The sequence below is a fragment of the Saimiri boliviensis genome, chromosome 4 (genome assembly GCF_048565385.1).
Source record: "Saimiri boliviensis isolate mSaiBol1 chromosome 4, mSaiBol1.pri, whole genome shotgun sequence".
NCBI classification, from domain to species: domain Eukaryota; kingdom Metazoa; phylum Chordata; class Mammalia; order Primates; family Cebidae; genus Saimiri; species Saimiri boliviensis.
In genome coordinates, this window is record NC_133452.1 from 61,260,270 (window position 1) to 61,279,399 (window position 19,130).

Consider the following 19,130-nt stretch of genomic DNA (forward strand, 5'->3'; position numbering starts at 1 on the left):
ATTTATTTAAATTGTCATTGTTTGTCTTATTAGAACCTTTATTTAACCTTGTTATCCACAATGCAGTATTCAAGCTGGTTTATCAAAAATATACTTTGGAACTAACCACATTTTGAAAATTTTGACTTTCTTAAATGCAAGCTATGGTAATGTAAACCTCTCATGGTAACTGTTTAACTTCAGATCTAATTAACTGACATTGCATTTGACTGAAATGCCTATGAAAAACAATGTTCTGAATCTAAAACAACAGTAAGTCAAGCAGTTCAAACATTCTATCAGTAGATTTAAGCTCAGGTTTCTGGTCAAGAGAATCATCAATTCCATTATTAGAGTCACCTAGGTAAAACATTCATTCACAATCCTCAGCTAACAAACCCAGCCAGACACCACCAATGCCACTCCATATTATGGGATTCAAGGTCTCAACTTCAACCATGTTCTTTCTTGATAAACTCATTTCCTTATTGACTTCTTACACAGATTCCAGGTATTTCAGAGCGTACCACGTTTCTGGCACTGTTCCAACTGCCTTACAAATATTAACTCTTTCAATCCTCATAACACTCTGTGAATTAGGTACTATTATTGTCCCCATTTTATACAAGAAGAAATGGAGACACAGACAAGTAAAAAAAACTTGCCTAAAGTTATACAGCTACTAAGTCCATCTCCTTTGCCAAACCTTGATTAAATAGAATTGATTTGCTTATAATATTCTCTTCAACCCACACAGATTTATATAAAATAGAAAATTCTAGGCCGGGCACGGTGACTCATGTCTGTAATCCCAGCACTTTGGGAGTTCAAGACCAGCCTGGCCAACATGATGAAACCCCATCTCTTCTTTAAAAAAAAAAAATTAGCCGGGCATCATAGGGGGGCACCTGTAATTCTAGCTACTCTACTCAGGAGGCTGAGGCAGGAGAATTGCTTGAATCTGGGAGGCAGAGGTTGCAGTGAGTCAAGATAGCACCACTGCACTCCAGCCTGGGCAACAAGAGTGAAACTCCATCTCAAAAAAAAAAAAAAAAGGATTCTAGCCAGGAAATATTTATAATATAAAAGCAACATATACCAGAATAATGATATGCACATTGTGCTCTTATTCACAATGGACTGAAGAGATTAGAGACAGCAAATCAGTATATGGAGATCTCTGTAGTCTGATGATAAACAAACTAAATTATGGCAGGGAGGGGGATGAGGAGTAGATGAGAAGGAAGAGAAAAAGATGACTTGGAGGTATAAGCCCAAGTAACTAGATAAATAATGATAATATTTGCTGCAAAAGGATGTAAATATTAGGAATTGCTTGGGGGTAAATGGAATTAAACTGACTTCAGACAAGTTGAGCTTTATTTAGTGAGGACAACAAACAGAAATAGTATGTGGGTACCTGTGTGAGTGTGTGGTGTGATGGGTGGCAAAAATTGTAATGATATTCTTATACTTAGGTTGAGGTAATTAAAGCTTTGGGAATACTGGACAGCTTAGTGCACCAAGCCTTGTCTGGCAGGCCTGGTCAGGCCCTCTACCAAACCCAACCCATGGGTTCCTGATAAATAAACCTCCTGTGAAGATGTGTAAATGAAAAGTCAGAAGAATTAACTTCCTTGGCAAATACAATAGGGAATCAAACCTGTTGTGCCTGGGAGTGTATATCCCTGTGGCTAAGGTCTTTCATCAGAACACTGCAAACAATCCACAGAGATTTGCCAGACCCTCCATTCCCAATAGAAGTCACGGTGCTCTTTATATCCTGATGTCTTCCTCTGACCTGGCATCTCACAGACTTCTGGTCTGAGCAGTCCTCAGTTGTACCTTCTTTGGGTCAAACCAGAGAAACAGGGCAAATATTTCTCAAGTCCATTCATTTCTTCACATTCTTACTGCTATTGTCTTTGTTCTGTCACAGAGATCTTTTTAAGCTAAAAATCAAGTAGCACTCATTCAATGGTTTACTTTAGAATGTCCTTAGATAGTGTCTAGAACCATAAACATGGACTATAATGCCCTTCATGACCTTATCTCTCTGGCCTGAGTCCTGATCTTATTTCCCTTTCATTCCAGTAGTCCTTAACTATACGAGTTCCCTAAGTGTGTGCTCTTTCTTTCCTCTGGACCTCTTTAGCTGTTTATCCCTACCTCTGGAATATACCTCCAACACATAGGCACACCCAAAACATAGTCGATTTTCCTGTCAAACACCAACTTCATGTCTCAGTCTCCTTGTTGCTTCCTTCTGGAATTCTTTCTCCGTTACTCTTCCCCCAAGACTGGGCTATGTGGCTGTTATCCTACTCTCCGACATGGCTTTGTTCATTTTCATGCCCCTATGACCAGACTGAAAGATTGTGGCTGGGCATGGTGACTCATGGCTGTAGTCACAGCACTTTGGGAGGCTGAGGCAGGAAGATTGCTTGAGGCCAGAAGTTGGAGACCAGCCTGGGCAACATAGCGAGACGCTGTCTCTACAAAAAATAAAAATAAAAATAAAACATTACCCAGACATGGTGGTACTCACCTACAGTCCTAGCTACTTAGGAGGCTGAGATGGGAGGATTGCTTGAGCCCAGGAGGTCGAGGCTGCAGTGAGCCATGATCGTGCCACTGCACTCCAGCCTGAGCAAGAGTGAGACCCTATCTCTAAAAAAGCATAAAAGAGAAAAAATTCTGGAAGGAAAAACACAATGGGGCATATTGAGAGGAGAGAAGGTGGTAAACAAGATGGACCTCAACAAAGGACCTCAAACATAAAAATCATCTCCAAGGTTATGTATGTAGTCTCTGATTCTCCTGGTACCAACTGGTTATCCGACAATTCATTCAATTCCGACACTACCTATCCGGAGTCAGTGAAGACCCACAGGTTAAGGCTCAGTCCCACAAGACTGCCCCCACTTCAGATGCCAGTTGCAAACAAGATGTTCAGACTACCCATACTTCTGCCCAGGCCCCTACTAATTTGGTGCTTCTCATAAACCACCACCCCCTCCGCCCCCCGCCACACACAGACCCTTTTCATACATTCCAACAAGTACTTCCATATATTGCTGAACAGGGTATAAACTGGCAAAACCTATGTCAACCTTCAATAAGGAGATTTGGGAAATATGTTAAATGTAGAGTTTATTTGAGCCCAAAGCTGGAGGATGGCCACTCAGCAGTATTGATTCAAGTTGCCCTGAATATGCACTCCTATTAGCAGCAGTTACAAGTGGGCTGGGTTTTTCTTTTTCTTTTCTTTCTTTCTTTATTTTATTTATTATTATTATTTTTTTTTTAAGACAGGCTCTTGCTCTGTTGCTCAGACTGGAGTGCAATGGTGCCTTCACGCCTTACGCAGCCTCAACATTCTGGCCTCAAGCAATCCTCCTTTTTTACTTCACCCTCCAGAGTAGTTGGGACTACAGGGGCATACCACCATACCTGGTTAAGTTTTTAAAAAATGTTTTTAGAGACAGTTTACACTATGTTGCCCAGTCTGGTCTCAAACTCTACACTCAAGCAATCCTCCTGCCCCTCCCAAAGTGCTAGGATTATAGGTGTAAGCCACCATGCCCAGCCACAAGTGGATTTTTTTTTTTTTAAATAGAGATGAGGTCTCCCTATGTTGCCCAGGCTGGTCTCAGACTCCTGAGCTCAAGTGATCCTCCCGCCTTGGCTTCCCAAAGTGCTAGGATTACAGACATGAGCCATAGTGCCCAGCCATAAGTGGGTTTTTAAGGAAAAAAGAAGATATAATTCCTAAGCCGTTTTGCAAGAATTTGCATTAAAATAATATAAGCAACTGGACCTGGTAGTATATGCCTGTGGTCCCAGATACTTGGGAGGCTGAGGCAGAGGAATCATTTGAGCCCAAGAGTTCAAGTCTTCAGGGAGCTATGATGGCGCCACCGCACTCCAGCTTGGGCAATAGAGCTAGACCCTATCTCTAAAAACTAAAAAGTAAACAGAAGCTATTGATTGGTTATACTTTGTTCTTTATATCACAGACTCCAAAAACATGAAGATAATGGGTGAGGCAGCGAGTCAGGAACAAAATGCCTTTAAGCAATTGCCCTGGTCATGGATGCGAGGGGTCATGACTGAAGTCCCATACTCATAAGGTTTTTTGTTTGTTCCGTTTGTTTTGTTTTGTTTTTAGACTGAATCTCACTCTGTAGTTCAGGCTTGAGTGCAGCAGCACAATCTCAGCTCACTGCGGCTTCCATCTCCCAGGTTCAAGGGATTCTCCTGCCTCAGCCTCCCCAGGAGTTGGGATTATAGACGTGCACCACCACGTCCTGCTAATTTTTTTATTTTTAGTAGAGAGAGTTTTGCCATGTTGGCCAGGCTGGTCTTGAACTCCTGACCTCAAGTGATCCCAAAGCGCTGGGATTACAGGTGTGAGCAACCATGCTCGACCAGGTTTTGAAGAAGCAACACATTGATCAAGTTTACAAGAAACTGGCTGATAAAACAGAATTCCAATTCACTAATTTAAAATAAAAAATATAAACTATTTGCTCCCACAAGGCAGTACCTCCTTTTGCCTGTTAAAAGTCTTGGCCAGGTATGGTGGCTCACACCTATAATCTTAGCACTTTGGGAGGCTGAGGTGGATGGATCACTTGAGCTCAGGAGTTTGAGACCAACCTGGGCAATGAGGCGAAACCCTGACTCTACCAAAAATACAAAAAGGGGTGGTGGCATGCACCTGTGTCCCAGCTACTTGGGAGGCTGAGGTGGGAGGACTGCAGGAGCCCAGGAAGTCAAGGCTGAAGTCGAGGCTACAGCGAGCCATGATTGCACCACTGCACTCCAGCCTGGGTGACACAGCAAAACCCTGTCTCATTCATAAATAAATAAATAAATAAATGTCTTTATTGTTTAAGGCTTCTCTGGGCCTGATAAATTTTGCAAACTTCTCACAGCTCAGGCTGCTTTGAGCTATTTTTTTCTCATCTATACAAAAGGAAAGTTTTGCAATATCTCTTAAAATTACAAATGCATATATCCTTTGGCTAAGTAATTCCATTCACAGCAATTTATGCTACAGATATACTCCCATGTGTATAATGACTGGCACATTCAAGATTATTCATTATAGCATATAATAATAAAAGATTGGGATCAACATATATTTGTCAGTAGAGGACAAATTAAATCATTATGGCATATCATAGAATACTTTGCTCCTGTACAGATGTGTAACTACCTGTGCATATAACATTAAGTGAGGTAAGGTGCAAAAGTGTATCTCATTGTACTATTTCTCAGTTATATGAGATATGTAAGAAACTGCCAACAATGGCTGTCAATCAAAAAGTCTGGAGACAGGGATTAGCAGCAGAGTTTTCAATGAACACCCTTAAATACATTTTGATTTTTAAATAATGCAAATGCTTTATCTACTTAAAATTAACAAACAACCCACAGCACCTTTAAATAATTTCCTCAATACCAAAGTTAAAATGTCCAGATCCTCAAAAGCTGGAAGTGGCAAGGGTCTGCCTCATACTCTTAGAAGTTCTGAAATTGACTCATATTGTAGAGTCTTTTCGTGGTGAGGAGGAAGATACTGAGCTTCATGGCTTTTACCTTTACTTTGTGCAGGAAGAAGTAAGGTTGTCTGCTGAGAGTAAGGAAGAGAAGTACAAAACGTGAGAAGAGAATTAAACAGGGGAGGCCAGGCACAGTGGCTCACACCTGTAATCCCAGCACTTTGGGAGGCAGAGGCAGGTGAATCACCTGAGGTCAAGAGTTTGAGACCAGCCTGACAACATGGTGAAACCCTGTCTCTACTGAAAAAATACCAAAATTAGATGGGCATGTTGGTGGGCGCTTAATCCTAGCTGAGTAATCCTAGCTACACAGGAGGCTGAGGCAGGAGAATTGCTTGAACCCAGGAGGTGGAGATTGCAGGGAGCCGAGACTGCACCATTGCACTCTAGCCTGGGTGACAAGAGTGAAACTGCATCTCAAAAAAAAAAAAAAAAAAAGAACAAAAAACACCAAAAACAATTAAACAAGATTTTTGAGATGTGTCTAAGGATAAACTAAAGTTGTAAACCATAAATTTGCAAAGGTGCCAGTAGGTCTGAGATTTCCTTCAGGTATGCTCAGCACCCTGGGAGCAGTAGGTCAGGGTATAAGAATTGAAATGCTCCACATAGAAAACATGATGTAAAAGAGACCCAGCTGGCACTTGAGAAGTTGACAAGTCTCGTTAGGTTTGTCCTGTAAACCAAAAATAAAATTTCTAAGTTCTCTCAACCATCTGAATGGACCTCTCCTCTCAGCCAAAGGCATTCCAAAGTTAACCTGAAAAACTAGTTCAGGCCATGACAAGAAGGGAGAGTCAGACATGCCTCATTATACTCTTCTCCCTTTTGCAATTACTGATAGAACAGATTCTTTAGGTCTGATAAGAAACATTTACAGGCCAAGCATGGTGGCTTATGCCTGTAATCCCAGCACTTTGGGAGGCTGAGGCAGGCAGATGATGAGGTTAGAAGATCAAGACCATCCTGGCTAACATGGTGAAACCTCATCTCTACTAAAAATACAAAAAATTAGCTGGGCATGCTGGCATGCACCTGTAGTCTTGGCTACTCGGGAGGCTGAGGCAGGAAAATCACTTGAACGTGGGAGGTTGAGGTTGTAGTTAGCCAAGATTGCACCACTGCACTCCAAACTGGGTGACAGAGTGAGACTCCATCTCAAAAAAAAAAAAAAGAAAAGAAAGAGAAGAAACATTTGCAATCTAGTCTCTCTAAAGCCTGACTGACACCTGGAGGATTTATCTGCAAAATAAAACTTTTATTTCTTCATAACCCCTTATCACAACCCAGACGTTCTTTTCTATTGATAATAACTCTTTCAACCAATTGCCAATCAGAAAACCTTTGAATCTGCCTAATGGCTTGAAAGCCCTGGCTTCCAGTTGTCCCAACTTTCTGACCCAAACCAATGTACATCTTACATGTATTGATTGATGTCACATGTATTCCTAAAACGTATAAAACCAAGCTGTACCCTGACCACCCTGGGGTCATGTTCTCGGGACCTCCTGAGGCCTGTATCATGGGTCATTGGTCACTCATATTTGGCTCAGAATAAATCTCTTCAAATATTTCACACAGTCTGAGTCTTTTCATTGATAGCCATAATTCCAGAGTCTGACACTTCAGAGGTTCGGCGACTTGGTTTATCCTTTTCCTTTAGAAGTGACCAGGTTTTGAGGAAGTGACACATTAATCAAATTCACAAGGGACTAGTTGATAAAACAGAATCCCAATTAATTAATTAATTAATTTTGAGGTAGAGTGTCACCCTGTCACCGAAGCTGGGGTACAGTGGCGTGATCTCGACTCACTGCAACATCCACCTTTTGGGTTCAAGCAATTCTCCTGTCTTAGGCTCCCGAGTAGCTGGGATTACAGGTGCACACCACTGCGCCCAGCTAATTTTTAATTTTTGTATTTTTTATTTTATTTTTATTTTTTTGGGGGGGTACCAAATTTCTTTATTTGAAGGAATGGTACAAAGAACTTAAGTGGATGTTTTGGTACAACTTATAGAAAAGGTAAAGGAAACCCCAATATGCATGCACTGCCTTGGTGACCAGGGAAGTCACCCCGTGGCTATGGGGAAATTAGCCTAAGGCTTAGCTTTCATTATCACTGTCTCCCAGGGTGTGCTTGTCAAAGAGATATTCTGCCAAGCCAGACTGGGGTGCTCCCATCTTGTGCAACTTGGTCACGTGGTCACCCAATTCTTTGATGGATTTCACCTGCTCATTCAGGTAATGTGTCTCAATGAAGTCACGCAAATGGGGGTCATTTTTGTCAGTGGCCAGTTTGTGCAGTTCCAGTAGTGACTGATTCACATTTTTTTTCCAAATGTAATGCACACTCCATCGCATTCAGCCCGCTCTCCCAGTCATCATGGTCTGGTTTCTTGATATCCTGAAGGAAGATGCGGCACCTCGTTGGTTCTGCAGCTTCATCAGTTTCTCGTCATGCTCCCTCTCCTCATGAGATTGGTGAAGAAAGTACTTGGCAAAGTTCTTCAAAGCCACATCATCGCGATCAAAGTAGTAAGACATGGACAGGTAAACATACCAGGCGTAGAGCTCCAGGTTGATCTGGCGGTTGATGGCGGCCTCTGAATCCTGGTGGTAGTTCTGGTGCACCTGCGAAGGTGATGCGGTCGTCAAGGCGGCTGCTAAGGAGAGGCGGCGGTGGCGGTGGCTGCGCGGCGCTGGAGAGGCGGCGGGGTCCTTGGGGCAGTCCGAGGACGCCGTGTGGAGGTGACAGAGGGCTGGCTGTGGGCGGCCGGCCTGGGTGGGGGATGAGCGCTGGGTTCCATCCAAGCACTGTTGAAGCAGGAAACCGCGGCGACTCTCAGCGAAGAACGTCTGGCCTGTATTTTGTATTTTTATTTTATTTTTTTAAGACGAGATTTACACCATATTGGTCAGGCTGGTCTCAAACTCCTGACCTCAGGTGATCCACCCACCTCAGTCTCCCAAAGTGCTGGGATTACAGGTGTGAGCCACCGTGCCTGGCTAATTTTTGTATTTTTAGTAGAGATGAGATTTCACCATGTTGAGGAGGCTGGTCTCGAACTCCTGATCTCAGGTGATCCGCCCACCTGGCCTCCCAAAGTGCTGGGATTACAGGCATGAGCCACCATGCCCAGCCAGGAATAGATAATCTTAATGGCCAGAGCCTTTAAACTGTGATAATTAATATTCTACTCAAGAGACACACCTCTCATTGTACCCACAGCAATACCAGTACACAGACAACTTATTTTTCTAGAATTAGGCCGTTAAGGAAATAAAACTGATGATAGTTTTCTAACATTTTAGCTCATCCTTAGAATATGCTCATGTCTTCTCCTCCTACCTCCACTTCAAATGACACCCTCTTGAGCTACCAGTGCTAATACCCTGGTGTACATCCTCCTACACTTCTCCCCAAGCACATATAAAAATATACAAATATAAATGTACATATAATCACTGATAGGGTGGGGTTTTTTTGTTTGTTTTCAGACAAAGTGTCACTCTGCCACCCAGACTGGAGTGCAGTGGCATGATCTCGGCTCACTGCAATCTCTGTCTCCCAGGTTCAAGGAATTATCTTGCCTCAGCCTCCCTAGTAGCTGGGAGTAGCATGTGCCACCATGCCCACCTAATTTTTTTTTTTTGTATTTTTAGTGGAGGCTGGGTTTCACCATGTTGGCCAGACTGGTCTCAAACTCCAGACCTCAGATGATCCACCTGCCTCAGCCTTCTAAAGTGCTGGGATTACAGGCGTGAGCCCCTGTGGCCAGTCTAAAGATAGGGTTTTGTTTACCCAAATGGACCATAGCAGACGAATTAGTTTGTGATCCAGATTTACCAATATATCATGGTCTCTGGTAGTCTAGAGGCTAGGATTCAGTGCTTTCACCAATACCTCATGGATATTCCTCCTCTAATTCTAACAACTAAAAAATAGATTATTCTAACAAGTGAAAATATAACTAGTTCATTTACTTTAACCATTATACAATTTCCAACAGTTTAAATATACTATAATTGTAGCATTTTTTTTTCCTTTTATCTTTCTTGAGACAAGGTCTTTCTCTGTTACCTAGTATGGAACAGAGTGACATGATCATAGTTCACTGCAGCCTCAACCTCCTGGGCTCAAGCAATTCTCCCACTTCAGCTTCCCAAGTAGTTGTGACTATAGGCACCCACCAGCATGCCCTGTAATTTTTAAATTTTTTGTAAGGATGGGGTCTCCCTATGTTGGTCTCAACAATTGATCTGCTGGGCGGCTTCCCAAAGCGCTGAGATTATAGGCATGAGTCACTGTCAGGCCTAATTCAAGCATTTTTAAAAATTGATGGGCCTTGGAAATGTTTCCAGTTTTTGCCATGACAAACAAAGATGCAATAAACATCTTTGCCCTTACCACCTTATGTACCATGGTCTCTTGCAGCAAATGTTAGATTTGCAGGTAAACCTTTTCTAATAGTCTTACTTTTGATAAATAGCATCAAATTACTCTTCCAAAAATGTAGCAATTCATACTCATGTCGTTGAAATGTGAATGCCAGTTTTCCTACGTTCCTATTGTGTGTTTTTGTTCATTTGGATTTTTGCCATTCTGACAGACAGAAAAAAGTTATGTCATGTTTAATGTGCATTTACATGATTAGTGAGTTCGAGTATAGTGGCAGTTGAAGTGGAGGTAGGAGGAGAAGACGAGCATATTCTAAGGATGAGCTAAAATGTTAAACTATTATCAATTTTATATTTTCCTAAATGGCCCAATTCTAGAAAAATAAGTTGTCTGTATACTGGTATTGCTGTGGATGCCCTGAGAGGTATGTCTCTTGAGTAGAATATTAATTATCACAGTTTGAAGGATTTGGCCATTAAGATTATCCATTCATCTTTACTCTGAGCTCACTAAACAGTCAGCTGATAGTAATTTCATTTCATTTCCTTTTTTTTTTTTCTTTTTTTTGAGACAGAGTTTCGCTCTTGTTACCCAGGCTGGAGTGCAATGGTGCGATCTCGGCTCACCGCAACCTCCGCCTCCTGGGTTCAGGCAATTCTCCTGCCTCAGCCTCCTGAGTAGCTAGGATTACAGGCATGCGCCACCATGCCCAACTAATTTTTGTATTTTGAGTAGAGACGGGGTTTCACCATGTTGACCAGAATGGTCTTGATCTCTTGACCTCATGATCCACCCGCCTTGGCCTCCCAAAGTGCTGGGATTACAGGCTTGAGCCACCGCGCCCAGCCTTCATTTCCCTTTTATGCTTATTGTCCATTTGAATTTCCTTGCCTAAGAGGCAGCATAAAATATTGCTAAGGATATAAACTCTGGAGCTAGTTTTGCCATTTCTTTATCTCGTCTTTTTTTTTTTTTTGGAGATGGAGTTTTGCTCTTGACTCCCAGGCTGTAGTGCAGTGGCACCATCTTGGCTCACTGCAACCTCCACCTCTGGGGTTCAAGCGATTCTCCTGCCTCAGCCTCCTGAGTGGCTGGGATTACAGGGACCCACCACCACGCCCAGCTGTTTTTTGTATTTTTATTAGAGACGGGGTTTCACCATGTTGGCGAAGCTGGTTTTGAATGTCTGACCTCAGGTGATCCACCCATCTCAGCCTCCCAAAATGCTGGGATTACAGACATGAGCCACAGTGCCCGGCCAAGTTTTGTCATTTCTGAATGATAAAGCCTTTGTGTCTCAGTTTTCCCATTTGTAAAATGGGAATAATAGTGGTACTTATTCCAAGTTGTTACGAGGATTCAATAATGATCTGAAAAACACAGAGAACAGTACCTATTCATATTCTTTGCCTATTTTTCTATTAGGTTGTCTTTGACTTATTAATTTATGGGAGTTCTTCTAATATTAGGGATATTAGGCTTTACTATCCTATGTGTTGCATATATACTTCCCCTCACTTTTTTTTTAGATGGAGTTTTGTTCTTGTTGCCCAGGCTGGAGTGCAATGGTGTGATCTCAGCTCACTGCAATCTCTGCCTCCTGGGTTCAAACAATTCTGCCTCAGCCTCCTGAGTAGCTGGGATTACAGGCATGCACCACCAAGCCCAGCTAATTTTGTATTTTTAATAGAGACAGGGTTTGGCCATGTTGGTCAGGCTGGTTTTGAACTCCTGACCTCATGTGATCTACTCACCTCAGCCTCCCAAGTGCTGAGATTACAAGCATGAGTCACTGCACCTGGCCTACTTTTCCCATTTAAAAATACGTAATGTTTTTCACTATGTAATTTTTATTTTAAAATATGTGTACTTCAGTGACTACTTTTTCTTCATGGTTTGCTTCCCATATTGCTTAGGAAGCACTCCTTTACCTCAAGATTATACAACATTTCTCCTAAATTTTCTCTAAATTTTTTTCTCGAGATAGGGTCTCACTCTATGGTTCAAGCTGGAATGCAGTGGCATGATCATGGCTCACTGCAGCCTCAATCTCCTGGGCACAAGGGATCCGCCTGCCTCAGCCTTCCAAGTATTTAGGACTACAGGCACTTGACACCATGCCCAGCTAATTTTTTATTTTTTGTAGAGATGAGGCCTCTTTATGTTGCCAGGCTGGTCTCAAACTCCTGGGCTCAAGTGATCCTCCTTCCAAGTGCTGGGATAACAGACCTGAGACACTGCACCTGGTTGTTTTTTTTGTGTGTTTTTGTTTTTGTTTTTTTTTATATTTAAATCTATCTGGAATTCTTTCAAATAGGGTATAAGGCAGAAGACTAGCTCCTCCCTAGTCCCTGAATATCCAACCATGCTGGTACCATTTCTTCAATGTATTGAAATGTGTCCCTTGTTATATATCACATTCTTTATTGTAATCTGTTTCTATGCTCTTTAACAAGCCAAAAGCACACTCTTGCTTCCAGTGGCTTTATAGTAAGTTTTAACATTTGGTAAGGCAAGTCCTCTTTCAATTTTTTTTCACTTTCTTTATCTTTTTATTCTCCACCATATGAAACTTCAAAAAAATCTTGGCCAGGCACAGTGGTCCATGCCTGCAATCCCAGCACTTTGGGAGGCTGAGTTGGGAGGCTCACTTGAGCCCAGGAGTTTGATACCAGCCTGGGCAACATGGCAAAACCCCATCTCTACAAAAATGAAAAAATATTATCTGGGCATTGTGGCAAGAGCCTATAGTCCCAGTTACTTGGGAGGCTGAGATGAGAGGATCGCTTGAGGCCCAACCGTCAAGGCTCCGTTGAGCAGTAATGGTGCCACTGTACTCCAGCCTAGGCAGCAGAGAGACTCTGTCTAAAAAAAAAAGAAAACAACAACAACAACAACTTGACTCAGTGCCACCCACCCATCCAATGTGGAGGTGGGTAAAACCAACCACATTGAGATTCTAGTTGTATTAAGTTATTAATTTTAGACAGAGTGACATTTTTCTGATACTAAGTCCTCCCGTCTAGCAACACAGACTCTTTTCTCTTTAGGTTTTGTCTTACATCTTTTAACACAATTTCATAGTTTTAGTCCTACGTTCCCTTTGCTCTATATAACTCCTATACCTTCCTTCCCAGATATTTTGTGCTTCTGGTCACTTGTGAACAGGATATTTTCTTCCATTTCCATTCTAACTAGACATTGCCTAGACAAAGGAAAGCTATTAATTACATTCTTTATTCTTATCCTGTCGCTAAATTCTCTTGTTAATTCTAGTAGCTTATTCTTTCTGGATTTGTATTCTAGAAAAGCAATCACAATTCCTGAAAAATAAAGATAATTTTTTTCCTGATATTTACACCAAGAATGTCTTCTTTAGCTATACAACTATGCTATGATGCTGTGCCGCTGTCCCTCCTAGCCGCTTGCCCAAAGCAGGCATTTTTTGCGGCTGCCCAAGGCTGCCCTGAGTGGCCGCCAAGGAATCAGACAGGAGCATTCTATGAGAATATTCCATGATTGCTTTGTTCTGGTGTCACCGATGACAACATAATACAGCAGTTCTTGGTGTCTTAGCTTTCACAGACTTCAATTCAGAGTCACTGATATACATTTATTGAGCTCACAACTCTAATCATACCACTCAAGTTCCCATTTGGTATCTTGTATCAGGAAACATGCCCAGTATTAATATCTAATGAGCTTGTCTGTCACATTATTTAGTTTTATTTGCCTCATAGCACCAATCATATTGGCAGGTGTAATATTTACTGATCTGTCTTCCCAAGATACACTATACACTAGGCTATAAACCTGACTTACACTTTCATCTCTAGTACCTAGGAAGAAAACATCTAGTAGGCCTTCAACAAATATTTATTGAATGAATAAATCAATGTTGTATTCTGGAAAATAATATACACTGTGTTTAAGTAATTTCTTTTTATTCCAATGTTTCTTAGTGTTATTAAGAATGGTTGCTGTTGGCCAGGCACAGTGGCTCACACCTGTATTCTCAGCACTTTGGGAGGCTGAGGTGGGCGGATCAGCTGAACTCAGGAGTTCGAGACTCCCGGCCAACATGGTGAAACCCCGTTTCTACTAAAAATACAACAATTAGCTGGGTATTGTGGCATATGCCTGTAATCCCAGTTACTAGGGAAGCTGAGGCAGGAGAATTGCTTGAATCCAGAAGGTGGAGATTGCAGTGAGACAAGATCCGCCACTGCACTCCAGCCTGAAAGACGGAGCGAGACTCCGTCTCAAAAAAAAGAAAAAGGAAACTTCAGTTTAAGGGACAGATCAGGCCGAGAACGGTGACTCCTGCCTGTTATCTCAGCACTTATGCCATACCGCGGAGGGAGTATCACTTCGATGCCTGGGAATCACTGAGATCCCGTCTCCACAAATAATTACTACTATTAATAATTTAAAATCTAAAAAAAAGGGGGGGAGGATCAGGTTAAAGTAACTGTAGGGTTAAACTTGATATATTAAAAAATGCAGAAATAGCTGGGCGCGGTGGCTCAAGCCTGTAATCCCAGCACTTTGGGAGGCTGAGGCGGGTGGATCACGAGGTCAAGAGATCGAGACCATCCTGGTCAACATGGTGAAACCCCGTCTCTACTAAAAATACAAAAATTAGCTGGGCATGGTGGCGCGCGCCTGTAGTCCCAGCTACTCGGGAGGCTGAGGCAGGAGAATTGCTTGAACCCAGGAGGCAGAGGTTGCGGTGAGCCGAGATCGCGCCATTGCACTGCAGCCTGGGTAACAAGACTGAAACTTCGTCTCCAAAAAAAAAAAAAAAAAAATGCAGAAATAGTTGTAAGACCGTATCATTAAGAGAGATAACTCTCAGGGCAGAGATAGAAATGTATCATATCTCAGCCTTTAGAATCTCAATTTCCCATTGGAACATGAGAGATGAACTAGGACCTAACTAATTGGGTTTGTTTCCTCCCCGTTTCTTAAAAAGGTTTAAGTGAGTGCATTTCAAGTCCTGTAGAGGTACGTTTAAGTTTTCAAAAAAAAAACTTACCAGGATTTCGTGAGAAATGAGGGTGGCGGCACGCCCAGACATGGGACACTCAGGGTAGCTTCCTGCCCGTCTACTGTTTTGTTTCAGTGGGCCGACCTGTCTCCAAAAGCGGTTTGACCACAAGGCTAGGATTTCGCGAGGGCTTTTGTTTTTATTTCACTCCCCCACTTTACTGCTTTCAATGTATCAATCCAGACGCGTGTCTGGTCAAACTCTCAGGTTTATGGCAAAATCATCATTTCAGGCATTTGCTAAACGCTCTGCAGAAAGTCATTTTCAGGGGTTCACAGTGAGACGGTGCACAGGCTGGCATAGAGGTAGTAGGGGCAGTTTTGTTTCGATTTGCGGGCAAACCTCTCAGATGTCGCCGATTAACTTTCACCCCCAGTTCCTAAAGCGGTTTAAGGCCGTTTCCCGCGCTCTGCCCCGTCGCAGGCCGAGGCTGGCGCAGAGAGACAGGAAGCGCCACCCCCGGGCGTCTGGGTCCTCGCCTCCTCAGCCCGCAGCCCCGCGGCGGCGCGCTCGCCCGGTGCATTGTGGGGGCTGTAGTCCGGCCGGAACCTGTTTGCCACCGCGAGTCCCGTGACACTGCTTCTTCTCACACCCAAGCCCGCAGTGCTCCTCCCCGGCCTCGGCCGGGCCTCCCGGGCGCGGCGTTCCGGCGAGTCAGTTCTTTCTCCCCTGAGCACGGAGGCGGAAGCTTGAGGGGTGCGGGGAGGAGCTTCGCGCGTTGGGTGAACGCCCGCTCTACGTGCTCGTTCGTTTCGCCGCCGCTGCGCGCGAGCCCCGTGTCCCCGCGGCTGGCTGCAGCTGCGTCGTCGGCTGAACGCGGAGGGGGCGGAGGGAGCCCGCGGCGGCGGCAGCTACAGCGAAATGGCGGAGACCGTGGCTGACACCCGGCGGCTGATCACCAAGCCGCAGAATCTGAATGACGCCTACGGGCCCCCCAGCAACTTCCTCGAGATCGACGTGAGCAACCCTCAGACGGTGGGGGTCGGCCGGGGCCGCTTCACCACCTACGAAATCAGGGTCAAGGTGAGGCCGTCTTTCCCCGCTCCCAAAACCCTTTCCGCTGGCTTTGGTCGCCCCCACCCGGACCAGGAGCGGACCGCCGCGGACAGCCACAGCCGCCCAGGCCTGGAGCCCCCTTGTCGAGGCGGACCGGGGTCGTGAGCCAGGGCCCCTCTTCCTGTAGGGCGGGTGTCGGGGACTGCAGAGCGAGCGCGCCTCGCTGGCACTTGGAGAAGGTGCTCGAAGAGGAGGGCGTGGGTTGAGCGCCGCTTGCCCCTCCAGCAGCTGATCTGGGAATGACATTTGAGTTGGAAAGGGGTAGATCTTTCGAGAACACGTCCCTTCACCGGGAAGGGAAAGAGATGTTGACTGAGAAAGGGGGCTTGCGCAAAGTTGAAGCATTTTCTGTTTTTTTCTTCCTGGAGACTTCCCAGAGGTAGCAAGCCAAGCCGGCTGCTCCAGGCCCTTCCCGAGTTACTCAAGTAACCGATCTTGTGCACTCTTCTGAACAGGACTTAATGGGAATTCACAGAAGCCTGACAATTTTTGATAGGGCTGAGCCAGACCAGAAGGGTGATTGGACGTGGTTGACTTTAGCACTTTGGGCCACCGCCCTGCTAGAGGCTGAGGTGTGGTGAGTGTCACCTACCTCATAATCCAAAACTACAGTTGCTTTAAGAAAAGCCTATTATTTAGGGAACTTGCTCTCTTAATGCGAGATTTGCATTTAACTGAATGACAGAATCAACAGAAATAAAATACACGTAATTTCATGACTAGTGTTTGTTGGCAATAAATCAGATGATTTGAAATATGCTAATTGAAAATAGTGCTTCACTTTCACTCTATAGTTCAGGATTAAAGAATTTGCTTATGTATGAAAGCATCTTTAAAAATCAATTACATTAATTAAAAGATGACAAATTACATTATTAGAAATTGAGTATAAGACGATTTTGCCTTTAGAGTAATAAAAATTTATATGAAAAGCTACTATTAACATTTAAGTGAAATAATTTTTCATTAACTCATGCACTTTGTGTCGTGAAAAACACAAAACGTAAAATTTACCATCCTAACCATTTTTTATAGAGATGAGGTGTTACTGTGTTGCCCAGGCTGGTCTCGAATTCATGAGCTCAAATGATCCTCCCACCTCGGCCTCTCAAACTGCTAGAATTACAGGCGTCAGCCACCATGCCCGGCCTCATCTTATTTTTTAAGTTCAGGGCTTAGTAGTATTTTCACATTATTGTGAAACTTAAGTATTTTTTTTTTAAATGATTCTTATGTAGTTAGCATTGATTTTTTAAAAAAGTTAATCACCGTACTTTAAGATAAGAAGCTAGTAGTTGAATGTTCAAGCCACTGTTGTCTTCTTATGGATGTGTAAAATGTGAATCATAGGCTGTGCAACATAGGGTAACTGCAAAATCCAGGCTTCACTACACCTGGAAAACTACATTCACACATAAACCTAGTGGAAAAGTGAATGTTTTCTAATCGTCTGTAATACATGACTGGTTGACTAAAAAGAACTTCCTCTTTTGCCCTGTTGACCAGCGTTTTTTTTTTTTCTTGTGCTAAAACAGAACTTGGTATTCTTGTTTCTAAACTTCCATAGCAGGTACTTCCTGTCACACAATTAAATTGAATCTCCTGCCTACACTTCCTCCACTTGCTAACTTTGTGTTTATCTTGCTGAGTGCATTATATTAAATGGATTCTAGTATAATAATTGAATCCTCCTTTTTTAAAATACATCTGATACCTTAGCAAATCACTGATGTGACACTTAAAAGTGTTTTTTGGGGCCGGGTGTGGTGGCTCACGCATGTAATCCAAGCACTTTGGAGGCCAAGGCGGGTGGATCACCTGAGGTTGGGAATTCAAGACCAGCCTTACCAACATGGTGAAACCCCATCTTTAAATAAATAATAAAAAAAAATTAAAAAATGGTTTTTGGGCCTGGCATGGTGGCTCACGCCTGTAGTCCCAGCACTTTGGGAGGCCAAGGTGGGTGGATCCCTTGAGCTCAGAAGTTTGAGACCAGCTTGGGCAACATATTGAAACCCCTTCCCTACAAAACACACACACACACACACACACACGCACACACAAAAATTCGTTGGGTGTGGTGGCATGCATGCCTGCCTTCCCAGCTACTCCAAAAGGCTAAGGTGGGAAGATCATTTGATCACAGGGGGTTGAGGCTGCAGAGAGCTATCATACCACTCCACTCAAGCCCTCATAACAGATTAGGACCCTATCTCAGGAAAAAAAAAAAAAAAGGGTTTTGGTATAGTCATTTGCATGTTAAAGAAAATAATCTTTTTTAAGAATGATTGAGTTAGGGAACTAACAAATTATGCACTTACTTCGGTTTGTATTTTTGTATAAACCAACTCATTGGGTGTTAATAGCTGTTAAGAGTCATAAATGCAGGTACCTTTATGAAAACCTAATGAGTTTTTAATGCATGAAATGCCCTTGGATTTCTTTTAGTATGTAATATGTTAACTTAAAACTGAGGACACCATATAGTAAGGAAATTAGACCTTATTTGAGCAGCATATGATTTTTTAGAGTAATTATAGTCTTGCATTAAGTCAGAGTAGCCATGACATGAATAGTTGAATATTTTGTATTTTTTTTTCTTTTCTTTTTTACTTGATACAGAGTCTCGCTTACAGAGCTTGGGCTGGAATGCAGTGGCATGATTGTGGCTCACTGTAGTCTCAAACTCCAGGGCTCAAGTGATCCTCTCACCTCAGCCTCCCAAGTAGCTGGGACTACAGGGTGCTACTATGCCTGACTAAATTTGTTTTTTGTCAAATGAGACTTGCTTTGTTGCCCAGGATGGTCTTGAACTCCTGGCCTCAAGTGATCCTCCCCTCTTGGCCTCCCAAGTTATTGGAGTTACAGGCATGAACCACCTCACCCAGCCCTGGAATTTTATTTTTATTCTCTTAAACTGTTGCTGCTCTCCCTAACCCTTACTACCTTTTGCTGTTGAATTTGCTATGTGGAAAACCATTTTATGTTTTAGAAATTGGGCCTTTGTCTTACAGTTACTCTCTAATTCTGGTCTTGAGAAAAATTTTCAGTTTTACAGGATCTGATTGAAATTA

General features: G+C 43.1%; 2 protein-coding genes and 1 pseudogene across 2 annotated transcripts in view; 1 reads left to right on the forward strand and 2 right to left on the reverse strand.

Annotated features, from left to right (window-relative positions):
• Nucleotides 1–15,549, reverse strand: part of AFG1L (AFG1 like ATPase) — a 263,443-nt gene extending 247,894 nt beyond the window's left edge. Inside the window, exon 1 of the mRNA XM_074397640.1 lies at nt 14,989–15,549. The gene's annotated coding sequence lies outside the window, so the exon portion shown is untranslated. The remainder of the gene's footprint in view (nt 1–14,988) is intronic.
• LOC141584192 (ferritin heavy chain pseudogene) lies at nt 7,502–13,139 on the reverse strand (annotated as a pseudogene).
• A 201-nt stretch (nt 15,550–15,750) lies between the features above and the next one.
• Nucleotides 15,751–19,130, forward strand: part of SNX3 (sorting nexin 3) — a 44,628-nt gene continuing 41,248 nt past the window's right edge. The window contains exon 1 of the mRNA XM_003935940.4: nt 15,751–16,023. Within this exon, the coding sequence (XP_003935989.1) occupies nt 15,862–16,023 (162 nt within the window). The 5' untranslated portion in view covers nt 15,751–15,861. The remainder of the gene's footprint in view (nt 16,024–19,130) is intronic.